Genomic DNA, 26,845 nt, shown 5'->3' on the forward strand with positions numbered 1-26,845 from the left:
TTGGAACATGTCCCCAAAGCCTGGCAGATCCCCTTTTCTGGAACAGAAGCAACACCTGGCTCCCAGAGGAGTGGGCTTTCTCCTCCAAGGCAGGTGTTTCTGGGACTCTAAGGACGCTAGACACCTCAGCTTCAGCTCTTCCAAATCAATTTTTAACAATGACAACATTAAGCCCAGCTTCAAAACAAACAAAAGAAGAGGACTGATGGGTTTTTCTCCCTCTCTTTCATACTCATCCTTAGTTCAGTTATGCAACCCTCGGCATGGACAAATTTACTCTGAGAGTGTATCCAAGGAACAGACCAGGGAAATTCCAGGAGAGGTTCTCCAACCCTTTGCTGTAAAGATTTTTAGAAGGCCAGACCTTGTTTGTTCCACTGGGATGGCTTAGTGTATTCCAGAATCTGAACTCAGTCTCTGCTGCCAGTTTGATGCTTGAGTAGCCTGTAAATGAGTAATCACTGGATTTGATAGCTGCAGTCCTGATGAAAGAGGTGTCATAAGTAAAAACATCTGGTGGGTTCTCATTGACCCTCACATTCCCATTGGAAGTGCATGGGGCCACCCAGAGGCCAGGGTGTTAGGAGCATGGTTTCCCATAATCCAAATGTAGAAATCGTGCTTATTTAAGGGGACATGGGGCAAATTAATTTGCCTGCACGATGGTCCATGATGGTCAGTGTCATCTCTTGTGGCATCACCATAAGAGGTGGTGCCATAGCTCCTGTACTGGGTAGAGAAGCGGAAAGAACAAAAGATGCTGATTCTGTCCTTTAATCCTCGGGAGGTGGTGGATGCTCCTTCACTGGATGTTTTCAAGCGGAGGCTTGATTACTATCTTTCGGGTATGTTGTAGGGCTATCTTTCAGCTATGCTCCTGCAGAGTGCAGGGAGTTGGATTAGATGATCTGCCAGGTCCCTTCCAACTCCCTTCCAACGTTCTATGAGTCTGTGCTCTTTTCCATGTCATACTGGGCCATCCCCAGTTTCAGCAGGGGCTTCACCCATAGTTTACCTGCTTGATTCCTTGATACTAAGGAGTATAGTCAAGATGACATTCCCAGCACTCACTCTTCCACAGATGGTTTAGATTCCCTTCCTCAGTTTGTGTTCAATTCCCTTGAATACTTTGAGGGGTGTGGAAACTTCCAAAGGGCACCTTACATCAAGTGCACTAGAATGCCCTGGTTAAAACTCAACAGGCTCAGAGAGTGAGTACACAGCAGCACCTGTGGTGCAGGAACAGATGAAATAATCATTCAAGAGTCAGTTTTGAACAGCAAGGTTACCTCTGATGTACTTTGAACGTTAAGTACCCACAACTTTCCTTAATCCTGCTTGTCCCAGGCACCGTAAAGGCCTTCTGAGATTCTTTTCAACTGGCTGCTAAAATCTCACTCCAAGCAATTGACCAGTTAAGCGAAGGAGGAATGAGCACAGCCTTCCAAGCACTGTGTGCCTTGCAAATATGCTTCCATTCAAAAAGACCTTGCAGGGCTACTTTCTGTTCCCAGTGTTGACACCATTGGCTGAATCTGCATTTGCATTTTTAAATCATTTTCGTGCTGCTGTGATGCCGTCTTTCTCTATGCTTGTTTGAATGTTGTTTGGAGAAGATTCTTTTAAAGCAGTGGGGAGGTGCAATGACAGTGGAGCTGCCCCAAAGGACAATAAACATATGTGGATACAGAGTCAAAAGCCCGGGACACTGGTGGGAAAGACAAATGCAGATTCTGCCGCTGTCTCAGTTCTCAGACTGCCATTCAACTTGATAGCAGTGAACTAAAGATCTCAAAGACAGGGGAGAAGAATCATTACAAAAGAACATTTCTATTTCACTTGTCTCCACAGTCACTACCATCTTTGCTAAGGCTGCTAGGGGACAAAACAGTTCCTTTCGAACACCCACAATCAGGATTTCTAGGAAGATCCTTGTAAGATAGCCCTCACAGTTTCCTTTAGTACAGATTTTCCCCAGTAGGGTTGCCAGCTCCAGGCTGGGAAATTCCTGGAGATTTGGTGGGTGGAACCTGGGGAGGGCAGAGTGTCGGAGGGGAGGGGCCTCAGTATGATGTCATGCCATAGATTCCACTTTCTCCAGGGGAACTTATCTCTGTCATCTGGAGGAGATCCCCAAGCCCCACCTTGGCAGTAATACTCTTCAGGGACAGGTAAGAGCTCAAGACTCCATAGGTAGAAATCTATAATCTATGGCACTGCCTGTCAGTGCCAGCTGTAAAAATAACATGATGTCATCCCCTTTTATTGGCTCTGTCTCCTTTGGTGAGACCCTGGAACTAATTATTATAAAGTCCAACTTCTTCAAATTAGAAAATCACTTCCTTTGGCAGGAAGCTTCCATTCTGTTCCTGTCATTTAACGTAGAGCAGAGGGACTTCCCAGTGCAATCAAAGTGTCCGCCCATTTCTGACTGCAACAGATATGTACAGGATATTGAGAAAATCTCTTAGAGATATGTTGGATGCAGAAGACATTACACTGTAAGGCAGTTTCTGTGTTTTGCTACTCGGTTGAGAATAAACTTATGCAACTGCTTATACTCTATAGCAAGTGCATTCAACATGGCAGTAGTAGGTGGGGGAGGACAAGAAAAAGCAGAAAGGGAGTGGTAGTTTTGTTACTGCTGAGAAAGTTTTGACCTGCTCAGAGAGCCATTGCTATGGAGACATAATGAGCAGATAATTGAATGGCACCCCTCTGCCTTCCATCTTTCTCACACTGATGCCAGCAAGGTCAGAACCTCTCAGCCTTCAGGTTCATGCAAATCTTGATAGGAACACTGAAGGCCCATTTTACTCAGAATGTCATCCTCCCTTAAATAAATTGTTTCCTAGACAGCCCAGCCATAAAGGTGTCAGTTTCACAGTAGTTGGGTTTTGGACAAGTGTGTAATGTAGGCAGATAAACAAACAACCTTAAAAGGAAGCAAGCAAAAAGGCTTTTGTGTTGAGGTGTTCAGCGATCCAAATAAACTAAATGGTTTTGCACCAGCTATCTCCTGCATAGTGTGTAAATAGTAATTTGGAAGGGAGACCAGAGCATAATCAGTTTATAGCCAGTTTTTAGTAGCCATTGTTTAATTTTTATGCCTGCATTATGCACCTGTGCATTTTGAATTCAGTAAATGAGATTTGGGTATATTTAAGGCACATCTGCATTTATGATTCTCATAACAAAATTAAAATCAGGATAATCTCATTTTTAGTATCCCTGTGTTTCGCTGGGGAAAGTTTGGTCAATGGTACAGTTGTAAAAGTGGCACATGATAGTGTTTATTTCCCTTTACTGTTGTGTTTACTGCACCAGCTCAAGCCCATTTCACATTCCAGGGCACAAATGGACTCTGTGTCTTGTAAAATCAGCCGCTGTGTATGCAAAATGAGCCCCCAAAATGTCTTTATCAGACGTGAGAACTATGCAAGATCCGATAACATGAAAACCTTGCTTTTTCAATGGAAGGGGAGCCAAAAACTTGTTTCTCAAATGAGCAACATACCCTTCTATCAGAACTGTTAGGACTTTAAAAAGGGGGACGAACAGGTGGCTGCAGCCGTGAGGCAGCATCAGCCTGCGGTACAATGGAATGGTAGATTTCTGAGACTACTTAGCCAAAACTATCATAGTTCCAAAGCAAAAACAAACAAAAATTACCGATATTACACTGTTAATTGATTTTTACAGAAAAATACTCCATCCAACTGAGAAGAGTTTTGTAAACTCGCAGACTTATTCCCACTTACAATGTTGCTCCATTTGCTCTCTGTAAATGGGGGAGTGATTCCCAAAGAGTATAAAACTGGAAATGAATTACTGACTAACAACCATATTGTTTTCTTTTCCAAATTCCCAATGTTTGACTACAGTTAGGAAAAAACACATACAGCTTACTGCGTACGAAAACAACAGCTCTGCTGGAGTGCAGGCTATATCCTTATACAGTGGGATTTTGTAAATACCCTGTTTGCATCCTTGGTTATTCTGTAAGTGTTCCTGAGCAACCAACTGTATTGCCACATATTAAACAATGTATTGATTATCTCATCTTCTCATCTTTCCTTCATAAAGTTTTTAGGCATAGGCTTATGTGACGGAATGCACTTTTTAAAAGCTTAGAAGTGCTGTTATAAACAGATAAAGGACTGTGAAGGGCTAATTCTTCACAGAGCCAGAGAGCCTTAAGTGACAGGCTGTTCCTAGAGATCTGATTGGTTATCATCAGCTGAGCAGAGAAAGACTTCTGAACTGGATGCTGAGCAGAATTAAGCTGAGCAGAGAAACTAGCTGATTTCAGTCCTAGCTGATTTCAGCCCTAGCTGATTTTCAGCCCTCTGTTAAATAAAATATTTTGCTAAAGGTCTCACGTGCCATTTAAGTCGTTTAAGTTAAAGGGGGCTCCTGATCCTCAGGTTCCTGGGCTGAGCCAATAGGCAAAATATCATACTCTGACAAAGTGGGGCAGCCAGAGTTCTTCTGCAAAGAAGAAAACACATTACAAGGGCTGCTCAGTCACAAAAGGGAAAGAAAAACCGAGGGAAAATCTTGCCTCTGAGGGAGGGAAGTGGAAGGGGGGCATCATAGCCTAGAAATAGTATTGACCGAAAACAAACATTAAAGTTTTGGACATTTTAAAATGGTATTCAGTTTCTGTCAGGGCAGGATTTGATCGCAAACTGGCCTCTTTCTGTGTGTCCATAATTGGCCATGTATCCTGTTTCTTTCTTCTGCATGTGAAATTTTGTCTGTTGAGTCCTTTTACGATGTGCCTCGGAGTGCATTTCATTTGGAAGACTGCTAATGAAGCTGTACATCAGAGCACAGCAAAACCAAAAGACCAAAGCTATGGAGTAATGGCATTTGGCTGCTTTTCAGACATCAGCGCTGAAACTTCTGCCAAGTGTCACTGCATCATTAAGTTTCAGGACGAGTTGTCGGTCTATGAATGGAAGAGCACAAATCATGGCCAGTGCACAGTCACAGGGAAGCTGTAGGTTCAGTAGAGTCAAAACAGCATAATTGTCAAACAAGAAGGCTATTCTCAGCTACCATAAATTCCTTCTTCCACGCTTGATCATTCATATATCTCAGGCAGCACTCAGAGGTAGAACCCTACTTTTCTAGAATGCCCAGCTGAAGAGGTATACCCACCTCTCTTTATTTTGGTCTTCTTAGCACCAAATATTGCCATACACAATTTGTGAAGAGAGAGAATTTTGCATCTGGTGAATACTTTAAAGCTAGCTAATTCATACCTCTCTTTCAAGCGTGGTTTTCTTGAGTGCTATCAGTGGACTTCTGCAACAGTCAGTATAACACAGAAACTAGGAAACCCACCTGATAATCCAGACATTTCTGGTGCAGAATTTGCTTCATGCCACAAATTTGCAAGGTGACCTTAGGTAGCAACAGTCTCCCAGCCCCTCCCCCTCCATAATACAGGGATAATAATACTGACCTACCTTATACAGGAAGCTTTAAGGACTACCGAAATAATGTTCAGTAAATGCTTTTTAAATTGTTATTGTTGTTATGCTTCATGACATTCAGATAGAAGCATGAATCCCTATAGCCAGTGGGTCTGGCAACAAAGAGAGAGGCAGCAGGCGAGAGAATCTTAACACCTGTCATTTTGCAGATTTGGATTTGGATTGTGCAGTATGTGCAGGAATAGCGGCTGGAGGCACAGAGAGGAAGAGGACCTAAAATCCAGAGTTCCTGCAGGAGTAGCCATCCCTCCCTCCTTCCCTGACAGCATAATCCTATGCATGGTTGCTTAGAAATATATCCCAGTGGAGGCCTTAACACTGCTTGCAAGATGATGTACCCCGCCAAGTGTCTCCAAATAATTCTTGATACACTTTTTTCAAGTTCAGTTTATGATATTAATTTGCAATGCCATTTACGCGCTTAAAAGATCACTATATCCAGCCCGATGTCACCTAGGGGTTTCAGAGGTAGGTTAACCTTGGGGAAATATAGGAAAGAGTCCCTAGTGCAGCTTCATCAATTATGAAAGCATCCTCGAGGGCTTTCTAATTAAAACACATGCACACACCCTGGTGTCCTGGTCACACATCTCTTGCATATCTTCTAGTTTGAGTCCAACTCTACTCAGTTATATGTGTAATAGCTAGATCGTCATTGTCGGCAACAAAAAGAATCTTCAGATGAATTGTTCAGCTGACACATGGAAAATGTTCTGGCTTGTATTTAATTTTCACTCCCTGCAGGCCCATGTGAAAGAGACTCACTGTCAATTGTGTTGTTGTTCTTTAAATAGCTGTTTTATTTACATTGTAAGCTGCCATGCGTTCCACAAGTTAGAAAGGTGGCTAATAACTTTATTAAATAAATAAAAATAAATACAAGCTACACAAGAAACAATTTTTTTAAAAGAATCTGGGGTTTGCAAGTCAATATCTTCTCTAGATATAAAACAAAAAGCCATGTCATCTGCTTTCTGGGGGATTTTCCTGATTTTTTTTTGGTTCCTAAAAGACTGCAGCTTCCCAGAATGAACATATGATTGTTATGTAGATTTCTGGTGGTATGTATTTTTTCCCCACTTCGACTACATGCTTTGTTGTGTCAACATCATTCCTGTGCCATTTTATGGTACTGTAGATTCCTAGAGCCACTACATAGCTACACTAATGTAGTGAAAGTAGAACTATGCATTGTGGGTATTTCCTTCTTAGATGTCATTTGTTGCCTGTGGCAACACTTTTTTCAGTGTTTACTTCTGTGGTTACAGCTACATCCAGCTTTGCAGAAGTTACAGATTTTATAATATTGACTGTGATATATTTAGAAGGCTGTATGGCTATTTGTGCATGTGTGTAAATGTATCCCAAGTATAAAAACAAAATGAATCCCAGATATAAGCAATTAATTTGTGACAAAGTGCTATATGGGAGTGGGACCCAAAGACTTGATGAGGATCAGTGGTCTAGGACCATGTAAGAAATTAACTGGTGTGAATGTTCATGAAATAACCCTATTCTTTAGACTCTATATGGATCTACCCTCCAAATAGTGCCTCAAATGCTGCTTCCAGGAACCAGGCCCAAGAAGGAGAGAGATGTTTTGTTCTTCCATGTTTATTCTTTGAGCTCCTTTTGTACAATCAGACACTTGGCTGCTAGTGCTGTGAGCCCACCCAAGTCATTAATTTTCTTTTTACAAGCTGTCCCAAGTGTAAACAGCATGAGTAAGGAAACTAGTGGTGTCCCTCTTCCAGCATGCACCTGCTGCCGTCCAGGTCTGGAATTTGGTTGTATCAGTTGGCTGCCTGGCTGGCTGCTCTGGATTAAATTTCTAATCAGACTGAAGAAGAAAGATGATTTGCCGTGTCCAAGCACTGCTGTTACTGCCTCTGCTTGGATGAGTTTACTGAATCAAAATTAAACTTCATGCTATCATTTCCCCTTTCATGATGTCTCTGCAAATTGATGATTATGTTTTTCATGCTTATAAACTGTTGGCCTCTAATGACTTGGATCATTTACATTGTGCGCTGATCTAAAACAAAATACAGTTTGGTGTCATTTCAGAGTAGATGGTTTATTTAAAAACCTCTGCAGTGCCCTCTGCTGCTAATCTTAGAAAATGCAGACCACATAGTATTTCAGATTTTGAAATACTATTAGATGTTATTTTTGATCAGTAAAGGTGTAGATGAATTTACAATTTAAAAAATAATAAAAAATAATCATCTGGTTTTGTGTGTTTACAGTTCAGAACTTTATAGGACTTTAGTAATGCAGTTTGGGTAATAGCAGAATAATTGATATTGCTTTGAATCTGAACTTTCTCCACTGGTCTCAAAGAAACTTAAAAAAAACCCCTTTCAAGTATTGTCAGTAACACATCATTGTTTTGCAGGAATGTGTAAAATTAAATTGAAGCAAGCTTGTTTAAGCTGTATTTTTCTCAGCTTACTTATAAATTCTTGTTGCTGTGTAGAATTTCATTACAAACTAGCGTAGAAACATGACTAGGAATAACCCCACAGTGTTCTGGAGCTTTGTTTAAATACATGGTGGGGGGAAGTAGCTTTTATGACTTCTGTCTCAGTGACACATTGTTTGCCCTTTCCTCTGCCTTTTGTCAGAACATCTCTGTTTTCAGGGGAACAATTCCTAATGGTACAGAGCAGTGTTCCTTCTAAGCTGAGTTAGTGTGAGCCAGCTCACAGTTTTTTAGCCTCTGGCTCACACATATTTGTCTTAGCTCAGGAAGGAGGGCTCCACAGCAAACTAAATTATGCAGGAGCCAAATCACTCGCTCACAACTTTAATGCCAGCAGCTCACCAAGTAGGATTTTTGCTCACAAGACTCTACATCTTAGAGGGAATGGCCTCCCTTCTAAATGCTAACCAGGGCTGACCCTGCTAGCCCCTAATAAGATATAGCCAAAACATCCAAAGCAGCCCTGCATGCTATAACTGGCACTGGAAGGTATTATTTCCTGCTGCAGATGTAGCATCCAACTTCTCTGGATACTGCTTGAGTATGTTTCATGCTGTGTAGCTCTAAATGAGTTGAGTAGGGTTGTCTGGGCACGTTAGGAATGGGTAGAGTCTGCAAGGCATGCAGTAGTGGTGATTTTTTTAAAAGGAAGGCCAGCTGGCTGCAAGCCCTTTTCTCTTTCATGGGAGGGAAATGCCCAGAAAACCTGCCATTGTAGGGTGAAGGAGAAAAATAGCAGTACGAGGAAAGGAGCCAAGAGCACCTGTTTCATGGGCTTGGATCTTCCAGTTCTTTCTCCAAGTCATAATGCTTCCCATATAACTTGCCTGGGGTGGGGGTGGGGATGAGGAGGCAGGCTGAATGGGCCCTGTTCTCCAAGAAAGTAATATAGTGGCAATTATTTGTTTATTGTATTAAGCTAACAATTTGTAATATTCAATATATTGGTAATCAACCTTTGCTGTACCCTCTTATGCAATTTCCATATTCTGCATCTGATTTTAAACTCCAGGTAATAAATGGATAATTTCAAATAAAAAGGATTGTGTCTCTTGCAGAAAAAAAGGGCCACAGGCATAGGGCCCAAATGCAGACTTAAATGCGTAGCTATAGTACCACAGCTTTTTTGGAGAAGTAGTTCTGCTCATTTTCTGTGAGGCTAACTGGGAGGGGAGGGGAGGGGAGAGAAGGACATTCTTCCACACATTCCCCTTTGACCCTGTAACTTTAACTCTTTTGTCCTCCATACATATTTTTCTGCATCAGTCACAAGAAGCTTGTTTCAGAGCTTTCAGACTGGAGCTGAGCTAATGCCTTTGTATAAATATGGCTGGAGCTCAGCAACTCTTGCTGGCTGTAATGTGCATTCATAAGAAAAGGAGAGGGGGATACTCTTGATGCTCCAAACTCTGGCTTACTGTAACTAGACAGCTCCCATGGGACATGTGAAGTTTGCTGCAATCATTCCGTTTCTCTTTGCATTTTAGGCTCTCCCTCCATAAATCAAGTTCTGAAGAAAGCTCTGTAGGTCAGTATACTTCTTCTGATTTAGTACTTTTCGCTATTTTGAAGACCATTGTGAGCGGTGACCTATCTCATTGTTTTCAGTCCCCTTGAAATAGTTTAATTTATCTTCCTACTCCAGGAATTTTTTTCCCCTCACAAAATATGTTATTTTTGATCAGTAAAGAGTATTGTACTAGTATGTCCCTTTAAAACAGCATTTCCTTGGGCATTGTATCTCTTGCTAGCTGGACAGATAAAGTTGGAAGGGAGAGGGGTTTAAACTCTGAAGATGTTCTACTCTCCCTGTAAATGTGAGAGACACACCACCCTGTTCTTCTCCCTCTGCCCTTTAAAAAATTATCTCACTGACAGAGCCAGCTCCTCTGAGCCCTTCTTATTCTGTTGTTTTATTTTATCTCCATCTTCCACCTTTACTTTAAATATGGGTAACTAGAAAGTGCACACAAATGTTTTGTATCTCAAAAGTAGCAAGCTGAATTCTGAAAAAGAAAAATAACTAAAAAAGGAAAGTGAAGATAAGACATTGAGTTTCTATCTTTAAACAAGTAAAAATGCTTATGTTTCTTCTGTGTTTCTCTGTAGGTAAAGCAGATTGGAAAAAGAAGAACAAGTATTTCTGGCAAAATTTTCGAAAGAATCAGAAGGGGCTAATGAGGCAGTCTTCGAAAGGTACACCTTTTAAAATGTTATTCTACTATAAGTCCACGTTTTAATTCTATAAGCAGCTTCTTAAAGCTAATGAGCCTGTAACCAGGGTGTTTACTACTAAACTGCAATAAGAATGGCATCAATTCCCTCATGGTACTTTTTTGTTCAGTTTATTTCCGCAGTGTTAGAAATTTGGTCCATGTGCCGTGGCTTTCTAAACCTTTTCCAGACCTGTGGAACTATTCAGAGCTATTCCATACTAAGCTCAAGTTCAGCTGGGGTTGAAGGTAGTGTTCCGTGTGTTTTCACAATTCATATAGGTATATAAAAACAGCTTCAGCTCTGGCTGTTCTTGTTTTTTAAATTATTATTTCTCAAAGTTCAACTTAATTCTGTTTAGAATTAAGGTCGTAGACTGAGATCCTATATGCAGTCATAGTAAAAGGAAACCTGGTGGACTTCATTAGGGTTACAGTCCATTTAAGAGTACAGCTTTAGCGATGCAGTTTTGAAAAACGATATATGTCAAATTATCTTATAGATACAATTGTTTATCCCTTGACTCTGAGCTCTGAGGACTTGATATCTCTTAGATGCCAGTTTTTGCCTGATGCTTTTTGATAATGAGCTGAAAAACCAGATTGTGGCACAGCGCCTGCAGCATGAATTCTGAGTTCTCCAAACAGTTATTTATATGTAAACTTCCTCTCCTTCCCTCTACTCCTGTGTATGTATAATACACCCATACAGAACACAACAGAGCTTGCCAACATCAAGGAACATCTATGATGATATTTACTTTTCTGACTTTGTCTGAATATTGTCTGTCTTACATTTCAGATGTCTTCACACTTCATTAGAACTTATTTGGGTGATTTGAAATATCTCCAACACTACTTGGATAATGTTAATTGTGTGCATTTTCCTAACTCTGCTTGTATGGTGTTATAGTACATAAATGTTTAAATGTTAACCTAAATTGAGCTAATAAGTGTGTATGTTAGTTGATCAAAATAGCTCAGAATTTCAAGAAAATAAGAACCTTCTCACAATGAGAATCTTTTCACAACTTCATTCAGCATGTTGGAGATTTTTACATACTTTGATTTCTGATATATAATCCAAGTGATCCTTGAGTTATCTGAGGACTGTACTGACATGATCTAATAACTGAAAATATTAGTTCTAGTTAAATTATCTCCGGTTATTGCTGTCGAGTAAGCCTGGTGATTAACTACCCAAAATCTAAGATCCTAGTTTTCACCAAGACCAGAAAATGGAACCCATCTCAGCGGTCTATCAACGGTTCCAATATTGAGCAAATCAAGGCCTTCTCCTAATTGATGATTCTGTTCTCGGAAGATGTATCTTGGACCCCCAATTTAAAACAGCACTTAATAAAGCAAAACCTTTTGCAAGCGCCATAAATAGGTTCTTCCATAATAAGAGAGGGGGAATATATTCCTGGAGCCGTGCAAGCCTTTAATTTGAAAATGGCTTGACTCATTCTTTGCAATTCAGCTATTTGGATTAAAGCTATCTCGGATAATATCAATCAACCACAAGCCCAGTTCTTAAGGAAAAAATTGAATATTCCTTGCTGCGTGTCAAATGTCATATTATGGGCAGAATTTAGACAGATATCCTTGGAAGCAAAAGAATGGCTGTTTGCCCTCAAACTGAGATTAAAACAGCTCTGTGCTGAAGATAGTTTGTTAGCCACTTTAAATTGGGATACCCACAGATCAACTTGGATGAAAGCCCCAGATGAGAAACTACTGAAAGTTGGAATGTCGATTAGTGATATTTTTGAGATGAGCAAGACCAAAGCATTTTCTCTGATCAAAAAGTGAGTCCTGGAAATCAACCATAGTAGTTTGATTCTGAGACCCTGCAGAATATGCTCACCCCTATTTTTTGGTCTCTTTTACTTGCTTCATTGACTATGCTAAAGTCTTTGATTGTGTGGATCACAACAAACTATGGAAGGTCCTTAAACAGATGGGAGTATCAGTCCACCTCACATGTCTCTTGAGAAACCTGTATAAGGGTCAAGAAGCGACAGTTAGAACCTGCTCCTGGGGAGGAGAGCGATGGCAAACCTAACCAGCATGATAAAAAGTAGAGACATCACCCTGCCAACAAAAGTCCGCATGGTCCAAGCAATGATATTCCCAGTAGGAGTGTATGGCTGTGGGAGTTGGACTATAAGGAAAGCCGAGCACCGAAGAATAGATTCTTTTGAACTATGGTGCTGGAGAAGACTCTTGAGAGTCTCCTGGACTGCAAGGAGATCAAATCAGTCAATCATAAAAGAAATCAACCCTGACTGTTCCCTGGAAGGCCAGATACTGAAACTGAAGCTCAAATACTTTGGCCACCAAATTAGAAGGGAGCACTCACTGGAGAAGACCCTGATGCTGGAAAAGATAGAAGGTCAAACAATGAACTTCTAAGGGTACAAAAGGACAAAGTAATTATCTGTGTGGATTTCCAGTATTATTTAAATTAATAGGGTTTGATGGTATGCACACTTATTTATTCAATATACCACTTATGCTCACTGTAACAATTGCAGAAGCAAATTGTATGTGTGTTTTCTTATGTAAATAATATGGTGATAATGTGCATGAAGTTTACTGATTCAAGTTGGGCTGAATAATATGGAAGAAAATTTCTGCATTTCTAACGTTGGTCAAGTTGTACACCCCCATCCTAGGGTTGCCACACCCCCAGTCCAGACGGGGGTTCCCCTGATTTTTTGGGTTTCTGCCCGCTGTCAGCCACTTGGCCAGTGGGGAAAGTCCCACCCCCACACCCCAATGTTATGATATCATGCAGAAGTGACGTCATCACATTGGGACATCACACGGTGACACTCTGCTTTTTGGGCAAACCTCTGTGTGTTTAGGCCAAAAAAAATCATAGAGTTTTGCCCAAAATGCAGAGTGTTGCTGCAGGACATTCCCAACATGATGACGACACTTCCACATGACGTCATCGCGTAGGGGACATCACGCGACATCCCTACCCACCCCCGGAACGCCCCCAAATCCCCCTGCCGACAAGCCGAAGGGGCCTGGCAACTGTATCCCATCCACAGTAATTATCAAGTTTATATGTGCATTGTCACTGGCCCATTGAACTTTTCCTGATAAATTAAAAGGTGTGTATGTTATATATGTAAAAATATAGTATTCGGTGTACGTATATTTGCTGAGGTTTAATTTAAATATATTAAAGCAATCATTATCAAGCCTATAGTAGCACCCTGCTGTTTTTCTTTGAGTGCAAGCTGGGGAACAATTTACTGTATTAAAATGCAGCAATTCTTATATCCTAAGCTCAAGGTTTAGGTAAAGTGCCATTTTATGCCATTGCTGTTTGCTATATTATCCATTCAAAGTCAGGTACTACCTAAGATACTTCCTAAGACATGAGAGACTGTAAATACAGCACATTTGTACTAGAACAATAGAAACAGATTTACAATGCAAAACAGCTCTTTTAAAATTACCAGCACACCAGAGTTTAAATAAACACTTCTTTTGCTGTTCTACCATTTTCTGTAATGATTTTGAGGCATAATAAATGTATTCTAGGCCGTACCTTCTTTCAAAGTTGTATTGATTTGAGAAAGCAAAATAGGTCACTGGAGATAAATGTGTTTATTATTGTTCCTGTCTTTAAATAAAAATATTGGCATGTCCCTCAAAATATAGATCAATGTTAACCTAGATAACTTCACTAACTTGGAAACCAAGATCAGAACACAGGGGAGATCATGATTCAGTAGTATGCTTGATCTTGCTTTTGCTCTATAAAATATTTATTCTTCCATTTTTTTTCCCATCTGCCTTCAGGAGAAGATGTTGGTTACGTGGCTAGTGAGATCACAATGAGTGATGAGGAGCGGATCCAGCTAATGATGATGGTCAAGGAAAAGATGATCACTATTGAGGAAGCACTTGCAAGGGTATGTGTTGGGAATAGTTGCCTTCAGGGCTCTAGTCGGGGGGGAGCTCTCAGGTACGGAGCTCCGGAAGAGAACCTCTAGGGGGCGGGGTGGTCACGTGGTGAAGCCCCGCCCCCTTCTTTACCCCGCCCTCTGCTTCGATCCTCATTCCGTTTGGGAATGAGGATGAAGCAGGAGGGTAAGTAGCCGGGCCTTCTGACACACTTCCGGTGATGTCAGGGGGTGTGGCCTTCTGTCACTTCCGGTGATGTCAGGGGGCGTGGCATATGCAAAAGTTATGCTAATGAGTTATGCTAATGAGCTCCGGCAGCTCTTTTTCTACAACAAGACCCCTGGTTGCCTTTACCTTTATGTGGGTGAATTGCCATATTTACTGGGAACCAAACAACCTGGGAGATTCTGGTTGGCAATTTCTAAGAAGAAATAAGGTCAGAAAAGATATAACTTTTTAAATTGTTTTGAACAGGGAGACTACAATATGCTCATTTCTGCCCTTTCTGACCGAGCACATAGCTCTGAAGTAAGGCGGGTTTATGATTAGTCACTGTTAAGTTTCACTGTTCCAGTGTGCTTTTCCTGTTCAGCTGAGTGGTACCTACATACATACATACATACACATATGTATCTCTCTGTGTGTGTGTCTGTGTATCTAAGGCCCCTGCCACACGGGGGGAAAAAGAACGGCCGAAGTGCGGCTTTTTAAAGCCGCACCAAAAGAGACATGCGGCGGCGGGATCAGATAGATTCCCTGAGCCGCCGCGCAGTTGCTCCCCGGCACGATCAGATGCTGGGGGGAAGCCACTGCAGGGAGAGCGAGGCAGCCGAACTGCGCATGTGTGCACGCGCGCAGTTCGGGCGGGGGCCTCAATTGCTCCTGCAGACGGGCGCGCCGGCGATCTCACGGCCACACTTGCTGTGCCGTTCCAGGTTGGTGCTACCTTTTACTTGGGGTTTTTTTTGCAGCGGGTTTTAGGCCGGAAGGGACGGATCGGGGACAGGTGCACGCCGATTCCCAGATGTTGCAGTGTGTTCACGCCCGTTTGCTGCGCCCCCGATCCGTCCCTCTTCCGGCCCAAAACCTCCCGTGTGACCGGGGCCTATGTATAGCTATAGATTGATTGATACAGATATAAATGTAAATTGCATCATAGCTTAATTAAACATAAACACTCAGCAGCTCTGCTGATAAAAGTGTTATCAACTCTGCAGTAGTGCTTTGAAGCTAAAATTTCAGTTTACACTTAGCTTTCTCTCCATTAACTTCAAAAGAGCTGATTCCCCCCCCCTTAGTTTGCATATTAATACTCCTTCTTGGAAAATGTAAACATTCATTCATTTCTAGATGTAGGAGACTGAGGCTGCAGTCCTAAGGACACAGTCTTGGGAGTAAGGTCCATTGAATAACATGGGACTTATTTCTGAGTATATCCTCTTGGGATTGTTCCCTGAGGTCCCCCCCCCCTTTCTTATCTATATCTGTGTCCCTGTTGAACTTTCTAGAAAGTGGGAAGCAGGTACTGTCACAATAACAGTGCATAATATGAACAAGCTGAAATGTATAGTTTTGGTAGATCACTTAGTTTTTACAATAATTTTCTGTTGTAAAAGCTGCACATTTTTAAACAAAATTAGAATGCGCTAAAATGTATTGGTTAAGGTATGTGATTTTAATTTCAGCTTAAGGAATATGAAGCACAACATCGGCAGTCAGGCAGCATGGACTCTTCTGACTGGCCTGATGGTCCTTACCCAACTCTTGATGGTTCTTCCAATTGTAACGTAAGTAATCTGCTCTGTAATGCTACCAGATAATGAAGCTGACATTCAAAGGCACGTGCATACGGCTTTCAAAAGCTAACCAGATGTATTTAAAGTGCTAATGAGGTTACCATAGTAAACAGGGTCTTTTTTTAAAATTGGAACTCCAGATAGTTTATCTGGTAACAGTTTGAACCCTCCTCATCTGGGCATCAGTGGCTGCCCTTTTCGGCCACAGCTCAGTACACACTGCTTTCTTAAACGCCTCTTCTCCTAAATGGATGCCAGCGTTCCTTACAAAACAGTTGTTTTTCACCCAGAAGGAATTAGTGATGCTTCTATTGCTGTTTCTCATAAATAACGGGTAGGTACATTATAATGTGACCCATTTGCTTACCATAATCAGACCTTCTAGGATGTGATTGCCATGAGGGCAAACAATTAGTGCATGTTGGCTTCCAGTCTAATGTAAAGTCACTGTGTATATTTGCTCTCATGCACAGAGTTTGATATTGTGGACATAACCACCAAAGTCAACTTTTGAGCATTTGCAAGGTGAAACTGGAAATTGAATTATGTACTCGATGAGAACCACTCTTATGGGGTTCTCCGATACCTTAAAAGAAATTTAGTTTACGTCTATCAACACTTGTTAGCCATTATGGTTAAATGAACTAGTCAGGTTTAATGGAGGTATGCTACTGAATACTGATGGCTAAGGAGGGGCAAAGAGTGGGGCTGGGGGAGGGGGAGCCAAACCAAGCCCTGCTGGTTTGCTTCTTGGAAACAAGATACAGGACAAAGTGTATCATTGGTCCACTCCAGCAGGGCACTTCTATGGCTGCTGTGTAGCACATGAATGCACCCCCCCACCTCCAAAATCTAAGCTTGGGCTAACTCTGCTGATAGTAGCTCTCTTTACTGTTCATTACCAATATTTACCTCTTCAGATCACAGTAGTAGTTTGATGACTTGGATATTTTGATTGCTGTCCTCTGACTAGGTGCCATTTTCGCTTCTTAGCCTTATAGCATACTTAGGGCTTAGGATAGGTGACTGCCCTTATTACTATACCTTAAGTAGCTTCCTATCCCTGGCTTCCAAAGCCAGGATGAATTTTTTAAAGCTTTTCTTTACTTTGGAAAGGCTTGCAATTTTGGGTAAGTTTCTAGAAGAAGAGAATTTGGAACTTGGTACAGCTGTTGAAAACAACATACCAGGCTTCAGAAGTAACACCAAATTACGCGACTTGACAAAATTCCTGCCCAATCCTCCTTTACAACTATTTGGTTCCCTATACTGGAGTACTTACAACAATTTGATGATACTCCTAAGGAAATAGATACTTTACATATTTGGTAACGAGTGTATAAGTTTTGGTAATGAGTATTGATAGGCACTGCAAATCGTTAACATCTACAATAAATTATTGTTATGAAAGTTAAGACATGGATGACAGAAAATAGGACCTCTATACTTGATTGCTAAAATTTATGTAGTTCACTATTCATAATCTATGGGAGAAATCTGGTACACAACGGACTTATAAATGTTATTGTATTGTTACACCAATTTATACATGTAAGATATTTTATTATCAAATCTTCAAAATCAATAAAATTATATTGTATAAAAAAGAAGTAACACCAAATCATGCTTTGGTTCTCTGTGAACGAACTCTGTAGTCATGTGCTTCCTCATCTTGTTACCAAACTGGTCAATCTCCGTTTTAGATGGGGGAATTAGCAGGGAGACCAAAGTGACAAAATGGGTATAACAGTTGGGATCTACACCTGTGCATACCAGGGTCAGTTTCAAGGAGGAAGACTCTCAAAATGATCGGGACTAAGTGTGAAAGGCAGATTGTTTTATTGAAAAATACTCGTTAAATGTAAATCATACACACCAAAGCAATCAAATAACACATGCAAACAAGGCCGCAGAGAAACAGAGGAGCTTACAGACATAGAGGGAGTTATGGGGTATGATCTGCCATCCTGACATTCATAAGTCTGTGGAATGGAGATTGTGAACGACCAGTGTATCACGAACAAAAGGGGACCCAAATTGTGAGTTTGGGGGGTGCTACTTTGTTAGGCGCCCTAGAGTGACACATGGAGCTGTTTTATAGACTAGAGAAGGTGTCCTGCAGGGCAGAATTATGGGTCCAAACAAAGGACCAAGTGGTTTCACAAACTGCCATCAAAAAGGTGTGATGGTACCCTAGTGGATATATCCTGGAGTGTTCATATAGGATTGATGGCTGATATTATCTGATACTTCAAAGTTAATATGTTTTTAGTAACCCAGAGAATAGCCCAGGAAGAGGATCATAAATCTGCTTTTCAGAGAAATGTTTACTCTTTAAAGGAAGTTTGGCCCAGGAAAGGGGCCATAAAGGACAGAATAGGTGTTTTGCAGAGAAGTGTTGCTAAAGGGGATTTACACATCAGGAAGACAAAGGAGCTTTCAGAGAAAGAAGATCTCCATATTGGGATGTGCTGGAATGCTGAGAACTCTGATACTTACGAGGGGGGGGGAGAAGATTGTGCATAGAACATAAGAGAAGCCAATGTTGGATCAGGCCAATGGCCTGTCTAGTCCAACACTCTGCCACACAGTGGCCAAAAATGCCAGGTGCCATCAGGAGGTCTAGCAGTGGGGCCAGGACACTAGAAGCCCTCCCACTCTTGCCCCACCCCCAAGTACCAAGAATACAGTGCATCTCTTGTCTTGCCCCAGACTGAGAGTTCCTATCTACACCTTGTGGCTAATAGCCACTGATGGACCTCTGCTCCATATGCTTATCTAATTCCCTCTTGAAGCTGTCCATGCTTGTAGCCGCCACCACCTCCTGTGGCAGTGAATTCCATGTGTTAATCACTCTTTGGGTGAAGAAGTACTTCCTTTTATCTGTTCTAACCTGACTGCTCAGCAATTCCATTGAGTGAGAAAGGGAGAAAAGTACTTCTTTCTCTACCTGCTTTATCTCATGCATAATCTTATAAACCTCGATTATGTTACCCCTCAGCCGTCGTTTCTGTAGAAAAGACAGATGGTCTGTCTCCGCAACCTCCAGGGCCCATATCTTTGTCAAGCTCCCATGATCATATGTGTGTCCCCTTCAGGACTATCCACAGACTCAGGAACAATGCTTTAGGGGACCCTGGGGTAGTTTAGAGGTGAGAGTGCCTGTAAATTCAAGTGTAACAGGCTTTCCTCTGATGCAGGTTGTACTGGTGAGGTCACAACCTTCCCATGCTTGGAGTCAATTAATGAGCTCACTTTAGTGCAAACCATAGTTTGCCATTATAACTAAACTGATAAACTGTTTGCAGTCACATTCCAAGCCAAGATTGCCAACCAGGATCAAACCATAGTTTATAAGTTTGGTTTAAATTGTGGGCTCATTTTCTGGTTCAGCAAACTGTGTTCATCCTGTTGAGCACACAACATTCTCCTTCAGTGGGGGGGGGGGGAGTCATCCCGGAAGAGGTTAGGTCACACCTCTGCTCGCTCAGATAGGCTATGCAAATTTCTTTTGTTGCGTGGCTTCTTTTGGAGTGATCTAGGCTGACCTCTCCAGTTCCTGCATCAGGTTGAGAGGTTCCTGTCCGGATACCAAGACCCAGCAGCGGAAGGAGTCAACATGCTGTCTCACCCGTGGCCAGAAGGTCTCCTATACACCTTTCCTCCCACAACACTCATCGGGAGGACACTCAACAGAATCAGACAGGTCAGGGCAGAAGTGGTGTTCATAGCCCCACACTGGCCAAGAAGGCCATGGTTCTCGGATCTGGTACAAATGTCCTCCACGATGCCATGGATGCTACCATCGAGGCCAGATCTCCTACACCAGGGGCCCATCCTCCACCCAGACCCAGCATGGTTACAGTTGACTGCATGGAAATTGAACACACATGATTAGAGGATCTGGGGTTCCCCAGAGATGTAGTGGGCATTATGTTGCAAGCAAGGAGACCATCAACCCGGCACATCTACAGTCACACATGGGCGGCTTTCTCCAAGTGGGCATCCCCCAAGGGACTGCATCCACTACGAACCACAGACAAGGACGTAGTACTCTTCTTGGCTGAGGGATGGAAGATGGGCCTTAGACCAAATACTCTGAAGTGTCAAGTGGCAGCCATCCAGGCTTGCCTAGGTCACAAGTCACAGGGGAATGTGTCCACAAGCAAGTATGTGAAGAAGTTCCTGTTGGGAGTAAACCATTTGGCTCCTCCAGTCAGACAGATTTCCGACATGGAGCCTATCAAAGGTGCTGCGCGCTTTGACAAACCCACCATTCGAACCACTAAAGACAACAGAGCTCCGGCTACTATCATGGAAGGTGGCATTTCTGATTGCAGTGACCTCGGCCAGGAGAGTCTCTGAGCTAGCAGCACTCTCAGCTAGGAAGGAACGCTGCGTATTCCAGAAAGTCTCCTTGAGGACGGACCCATCCTTTCTCCCCAAGGTGAACTCTGCCTTTCACATCAACCAGCCAATTATATTACCTTCATTCTGCCCGAGGCCAAAGCATCCTAAAGAAAAGACCTGGCACAAATCAGACGTGCGGAGAGCCCTCCGTATATATCTTGACAGGACAGCACCCCTTCGAAGGTCAGACTCGAACCCGAACCAGGGGAAGAGGGTCTCAAAGTCCACAGTGGCCCACTGGATTAGAAAATGTATAACCAAGGCCTACGAGATGCAAAGACTTACACTGCCAGGTCAGGTGATCGCGCACTCCACAAGAGCAGCAGTGGCAACAGCAGCGTTTTCCACACGAGCAACAGTGGAAGAAATCTGCAGAGCAGCTACCTGGGCCTCCTTTTCAACATTTGTGAGGCATGCCGCATGACGGAGTGAGCTCCCGTCTCTAGTTCCAGCTCCTGCCAACCTAGCAGTTCGAAAGCAAGAAATTGCAAGTAGATAAATAGGTACCACTTCAGTGGGAAGGTAACAGCGTTCCGTGCGCCTTGGTGTTTAGTCATGCCGGCCACATGACCACAGAAATGTCTTCGGACAGCACTGGCTCTTTGGCTTTGAAACTGAGATGAGCACCGCAACCCTAGAGTCGGATTCAACTGGCTTTCGAGCAAGGGAACCTTTACCTTTACAGAATAGATCAGGCTGCCTCCATGGAGCCAGCATTTGGCAGACGTGTATTACAACAAGTATTGGAACCACAGAGATATTCAAAAGAGCGAAAAAGTAACCCACCCTAGAAGAACAGCTTGGGTATAGCTAACCACTTCCTGGATGACTTCTTCCCCACTGAAGAGAAAGAACCTTCAGGTAAAGTCCAGTGTAACGTTCACCATGTACTAAATCATGGATCGGTGTTCTATCTAAAGCTCATGGGAGGGGGGCACATATATTACATTCTGTAACTGTCTAATTTTAAAGTATAAATTGATACAAGTATCTCAAATCATGTCATGATTGATGTATATTTCTTATTTGAAATGTCACAAATTACATTCATCGTATCTGTTTTAAATAATGTTTTTGTTAGGTTATATTTGAGAGAAAGCTAGTAACATTTACCAGAAAGAGGTGAGAGACAATTAGTTTCTCGTGGCTCTCTGTACATTAATAACATGCAGATAAAGAGAAAAGTTACCATCCACTGAGCAGAATTTAAAGTATATAAATGAGTACAGAATTTAAAGTATATAAATGAGTAAAGTATATAAATGATAAGAAAAAACAGATCTGCATACATATAGCTGAGCACCCCGTTTAAAAAAAAAGACGGCTGGTAGTTGACATGTGTCGTCACGCTGAAAGGATTTAATTTATATTGATCTTGCTCCTTCCCCTCAACCTCCTGTCATTTACACTTTTTTTCTAATGGCAAATTGAGACGTTCGATCCCTCACTGAGCTAAAGTACAGAAGCAATTAGCAAAGGACAAGGTGCCATGTCCTCTGTGTCTGTCGAAAGGCTGCCCTCTGTTGTCACTGTGTTGCTAATTCTAGGCTCAGTTTAGAGCCCCATTTATTCTTTTTAATAGGCTAAATCAGCAGCTGTGTTGGATTTATGCCAGATGCATGCACATTAACATTTAATCTTCTCATTGTTATGTGTCCATTTCATACTTTAGTAAGTATGCATTATTATTATTAATGTCTTTACAATTCCAGTCATGTCTGTCCCTTCTGAGACGAAGCTGATGTTCCTGTACAAGGCTTGGATGTTTGCTTCTCTTCCCCTGCCTGAAACACATACACGCTTGTAGTACAACTGAATTTTGTGGATAGTTAGAATAAGGGGCTGTTCTTGTTAGGCCTTTTCAGAAGATTTCTCTGCTTGAAACAGTTATCACTTGGAGAATGAAGTCTCTGTCCTATATTTCTCGATGCTTGCTTCCTTCTTTGTATATCATGTTTGGAACCCATCAGTGCCACCATGTATGGTTCTGGCTTCTAGCAAACTTCTTCAATAATATCTAGCCCCCTTTTTTTTTCCCGCAGTATCTCAGTTGCTCTGACATCATCTATTTCCCCCTAAGAGTTCTCACTGAAAAACATATTCCCCCAGAGAAAGAGAGTTGTTTGGACTTCAGTGAGGTGAGATATCAAGAGGGATTCATGTTTGAAACTATTATCACTTCAGCAGTGCTCAGTTATATTAAAGCACCGAGCCTGTCCTCTTTGTGGAGAGATAACACAGGCTTGGAAATGGGATACTTCAGAAGGGACTTGCCAAGCCCTTTCAGGATAATGTGCATCAAGAATTATTTGGTGGGATGCTGGATTCCCGCCCCATTTTTTTTAAAGACCTTTGGACCCAGCCTACTGATTCCATCTCCAGTTAAGGTTTGTTTCATGTCCTAGGATATTATGAGCCACTTCAGTTCAGTAGAGTTGTACAAAAACATGTTGATGCTTCATTCCTTACCCTTCCATTGTTCTGACTGTCATCCAGATCTCATTACTATGAACCATGTGTTACGGGTATAAACGGCCCCCACCAGACTAAAAAACAAAATTGACATTTATATACATTTTTTTATTTTTCCCTGTGCACAGAGGATTCTGCCTAAAGTTAGATCAGATGAACTGAAGTATGTAACCTTATGGTACTTTACAAATACATGGTTGTACTTTTATCTGTTGCTTTTCAATTGCTTCTACGTCATTAAGAAAAAGAAAGAAAAGAGTAATATCATCCATCCTTATTCACCTTTTTTATATAGTATTGATTCATTCTCTTTTTGCCTGAAATTCAAACCCAGGTGTGCTTGAATTGCTATTCATCAGAAATTGCAACCAAGGGTGCTTTAGGGCGTGTTTGATACCGTGCCACCAGTCTGTCAGGTGGCGATGGGAGAAGAGATCCTTGCCAACGAGACTTAAAGAAATAGAGTTGGAATCTACTAGATGTTCAAATTACATTTGTACAGCACCATCCCTAACTGTTCTCCAGATAAGAGGCTGTTGGACAGAATGGTGAGGCTTCATTAACATGTCCTTCATTCTATCTTAACACATTGCCACATACTTCCTTCTGCATTCTCTAAGTGTGACAGCTGCCTAATTCCTTATTTTATATTCAGTGGAAATATGATACTTAACAAGTTTCTTTTGAGGAATATCCTTTTCTCAAAAGCCAGCAGGGGATGCTATAAAAGTAATAAGTTTCTTGCTCTCTGCCACATCTTACAAGCACACCCTGAATCAAAACCAGGCTCATCTTGAATTAATCGGTCTTGAGGAGGGGGCGGTCGCCTTTTTATTGCAGCACAATAGAAAGTTTTAAGTAAGCCCTCATTTGGATGGCACTAGCTGTAGGGTTTTCTTTGTGTTTCTTGTTAAGGTGGCTGCTACTTTTCTTCTTGAAAAATATTTTAACCAAGGAATGGCACTTAACTGTCTTCATAACAGGACTGTTGTCCAATTAAAAATAATCTTGTGCATTTTAAAGAATTGACTAAATCTGCATGAATATTGCATAATGTCTTTTTTGTGATGTGTGCGTGTGCGTGTGTGTGCCTGGAAGTCTTGGTTGACTTCTGGGGACCCCTAGTGGGAATTGAACATTTCAGGGAGGTGACTTACTATTGCCTGCCTCTGCATCCCAGCCCTGGTATTCTTTGGAGGTCTCACATCCAAGTACTCGCCAGGGTCAGCCCTGCTTAGTTTCCAAGATCTGACAAGATTGGGCTTGCCCGGGCTATCCAGGTCAGGGCCATAATGTCTTTTTTGAAGATTATGTGTGCTTACATCACAGCAGGCAAAAACTTAATGTTTAGTTACAAGTTGCACATGACTTTGAGCAACGAAACCCCATTTTGCAGAAGAAGCTGTTTCAAGAGGGAGCAGTTTAGGAAACAACACTGCCCAAAGGGAGAGGGCGTTTAATCCTTTCCATGCTACCACTTTTCTATTCCAACATACATACCCACACCACCTGTCCATCCCAGGTTCCAAGGTTTGCATTTACGATCCTGTATAAAAGAAAAGGTGGGTGGCCTTTTGTAAACAAAACCCATGGTACTTTGCAAACAGCTGTTTCATAATTTTCACTGTTTGGTCCAAATAGAAAGCTGGTAATCTAGAGGAGTATCAGTAATGAGACAAAGATTCCATATAGTCTTGTTGCAGTTCTGTAGCCCTTCTACAAACCGAGCAATCCTGCCATGATTAATAATATTATGCTCTTTTATTCTTAGAACTGTGATTTCCAGGAGACTGTAGTTTTCTGAAGCTGATACAAAAGAGTATCATATACTGAGTAGGTTATCAAAGCTCTGTCTGCTACATGACATACAGTGTTTGAGGAATGATGGGGTTGAGAGCATGGGAATACATCAGAGAAATTGAGTGAATTGCAAGAAAGATGTGGTATCAGAGTAGGCTTAACTTACCAGTATTGAATAGCCTGAGAGTGATTGTGTATCTTTATGGATGTTAAGTGAACATGGGGGTCAGTGCGTGGGGTGAACCATTGGGAACCACTTGAAAAAGTAAATATTTTCCTATGTAGTTCTCACAGGGTGACTTTTTGTGTGTGTGTGGGGGGGGGATGAGTACAGTTTGTGTGTGTAAAAGTAATCCATTCTCTATCTTCCATTAGGGAATTCATGTTTTCTGTTATTACACCCAGGGGTCTTTTGGGGCCGGAGCGCGATGGAGCACCGCTCCAGCAGCCCAGGAGCCAGTGCAAATGGTGGTGCGGCAAGCCCCACCCCCAGCTCCCCGTGCCAAAGCGCTGGGGTCAGGGGGAGGCCCAAAGAGCCCCACCACCGGGTCCCCCGTGCCTGCACTGGAGCGCTGGGGCCAGGGTAAGCCCGGAGAGCCCAACAGCCGGGTCCCCTGGGGCCACACTGGGGCCGGGGGCAGGCCCAAAGAGCCCCGCAGCTGGGGCCGGGGGAAGCTCAGAGATCCCTGCAGCTGGGTCCCCCAGGCCCGCACAGGAGCACTGGGGCCAGGGGAAGCCCAGAGATTCCCGCAGCTGGGTCCCCCGGGCCCAATCCCCCCATCTCTTTGCCCTCTTTCTTTCCCTCCTTTCCTTCCCCTTTCCTTTTCTTTCCCTCCTTTTCTTTCTCTCTTTCACTTCTCTTCCTTCCTTCCTTCCTTCCTTCCTTCCTTACTTCCTCTCTTTTCCTCCTTTCCTTCTCTCTTTCATTTCCTCCTTTCCTTCTCTCTTTCATTTCCTCCTTTCCTTTTCTCTTTCATTTCCTTCTCTCCTTTTCATCTTTCCCTCCTTCTCCCCTTCTCTCTTTCTTTCCCGCCTTCTTCTCTTCTCTTTTTTCCTCCTTTCCCTCTTTCACTCCTTCTTCCCTTTTCTCTCTTTCTTTCCCTCCTTCTTTCCTTCTCTTTCTTTCCCTCTTTTCTTCTCTCTTTTTATCCCCTCTTTCCTTCCTTCTTTTTCTTCTTTCTTTCCCTCTTTCCTTCCTTCTTTCCTTCTCTCTACTCTCTCTCTTTCCTTCCCTCTTTCCTCCTTCTGTGGGCCAGCTGGGGAAGGGAAGGGGAGGCTTTTGAAGATGCTCCCCCCCCTTTTAAACCCCTTCTGACATCACTTCAGAAACAAAAATTTCTGCAAAGATCAGAGTTCTTATTTAAATCTTCTCAGACCGCTCCCATCATACTTGATGGGAAATTCCAAGTTAGGCTGTGTCATAGCCTGTCCTGGCACCTGTTTCCTTCACCAACCAACCTCTCGCTCTCTGCTCAGAGTCTCAGCTCTGTGCAGCAAGCTGAGCCAAGCACCAAGGGGACTGACTTTTTAAAATTCTATGATTCACCATACTAGTTGGTGCCAAAACAACAGTGGACAGTCGGGGTGGAGAGATCAAAATAATTTATTCACCTGCGTGCATGCAATACAGCTAATGATCTTTTCAGAGGGGGCTGTTCAAATAAGTATGGACCCCAGAGAATCCCCAGAAAGATTCCTCTAAATGATACTGGCTACCAGAATGTAGCGAGAGAAAAGGAAAAGTTCCCCTGGGTTGCAGGGATTTTTAAAAAGTCAGTCCCCTTGGTGCTTGTCCCAGCAGCCTAAATGACATGAGGGAATTTTCCCTGAGTGATCCCAGTAAGACCCAGTGATCATGGGTTTTAAAAGACTTTATTAACTACACCTAAATTTTGGAAAGCACAGATATTTGGGAACAATCTGTAGATGGGTAGAATTAAGGCAGAATGCTAGCAACATATAAAGGTGGTCGCTAGCTAATCTCTACTTACAAAGTGAAAATACTCCTTCACTCAGAATGGTTTCAAGAATGAGGTTGTTAGAGATCAGATGGTAACACCTCCCCTTTGTCACCTGACAAGGAGTTGCAGGAGCTAGCCTGATCTTGAGGCATAACTGTACCCATGGATGATCAATTTGTAATCTTCTTTCCTGGTTTGAACGTTCCCTTTCTGGTACTGTCAGAACTTGGGGTACTGGTTCGGATTTTCAATACAAGACTATTCTTAATCAGTC

General features: G+C 42.3%; 1 protein-coding gene across 1 annotated transcript in view; it reads left to right on the forward strand.

Annotated features, from left to right (window-relative positions):
- SASH1 (SAM and SH3 domain containing 1) overlaps nucleotides 1-26,845 on the forward strand; it is a 286,676-nt gene that overhangs the window by 199,433 nt on the left and 60,398 nt on the right. The window contains exons 5-8 of the mRNA XM_015426581.1: nucleotides 9,477-9,517; nucleotides 10,099-10,185; nucleotides 14,028-14,140; nucleotides 15,818-15,919. Of these exons, the coding sequence (XP_015282067.1) occupies nucleotides 9,477-9,517; nucleotides 10,099-10,185; nucleotides 14,028-14,140; nucleotides 15,818-15,919 (343 nt within the window). The remainder of the gene's footprint in view (nucleotides 1-9,476; nucleotides 9,518-10,098; nucleotides 10,186-14,027; nucleotides 14,141-15,817; nucleotides 15,920-26,845) is intronic.

Source organism: Gekko japonicus, unplaced genomic scaffold (assembly GCF_001447785.1).
Source record: "Gekko japonicus isolate JY-2015 unplaced genomic scaffold, Gekko_japonicus_V1.1 scaffold1536, whole genome shotgun sequence".
Classification (NCBI taxonomy): Eukaryota; Metazoa; Chordata; class Lepidosauria; order Squamata; family Gekkonidae; genus Gekko; species Gekko japonicus.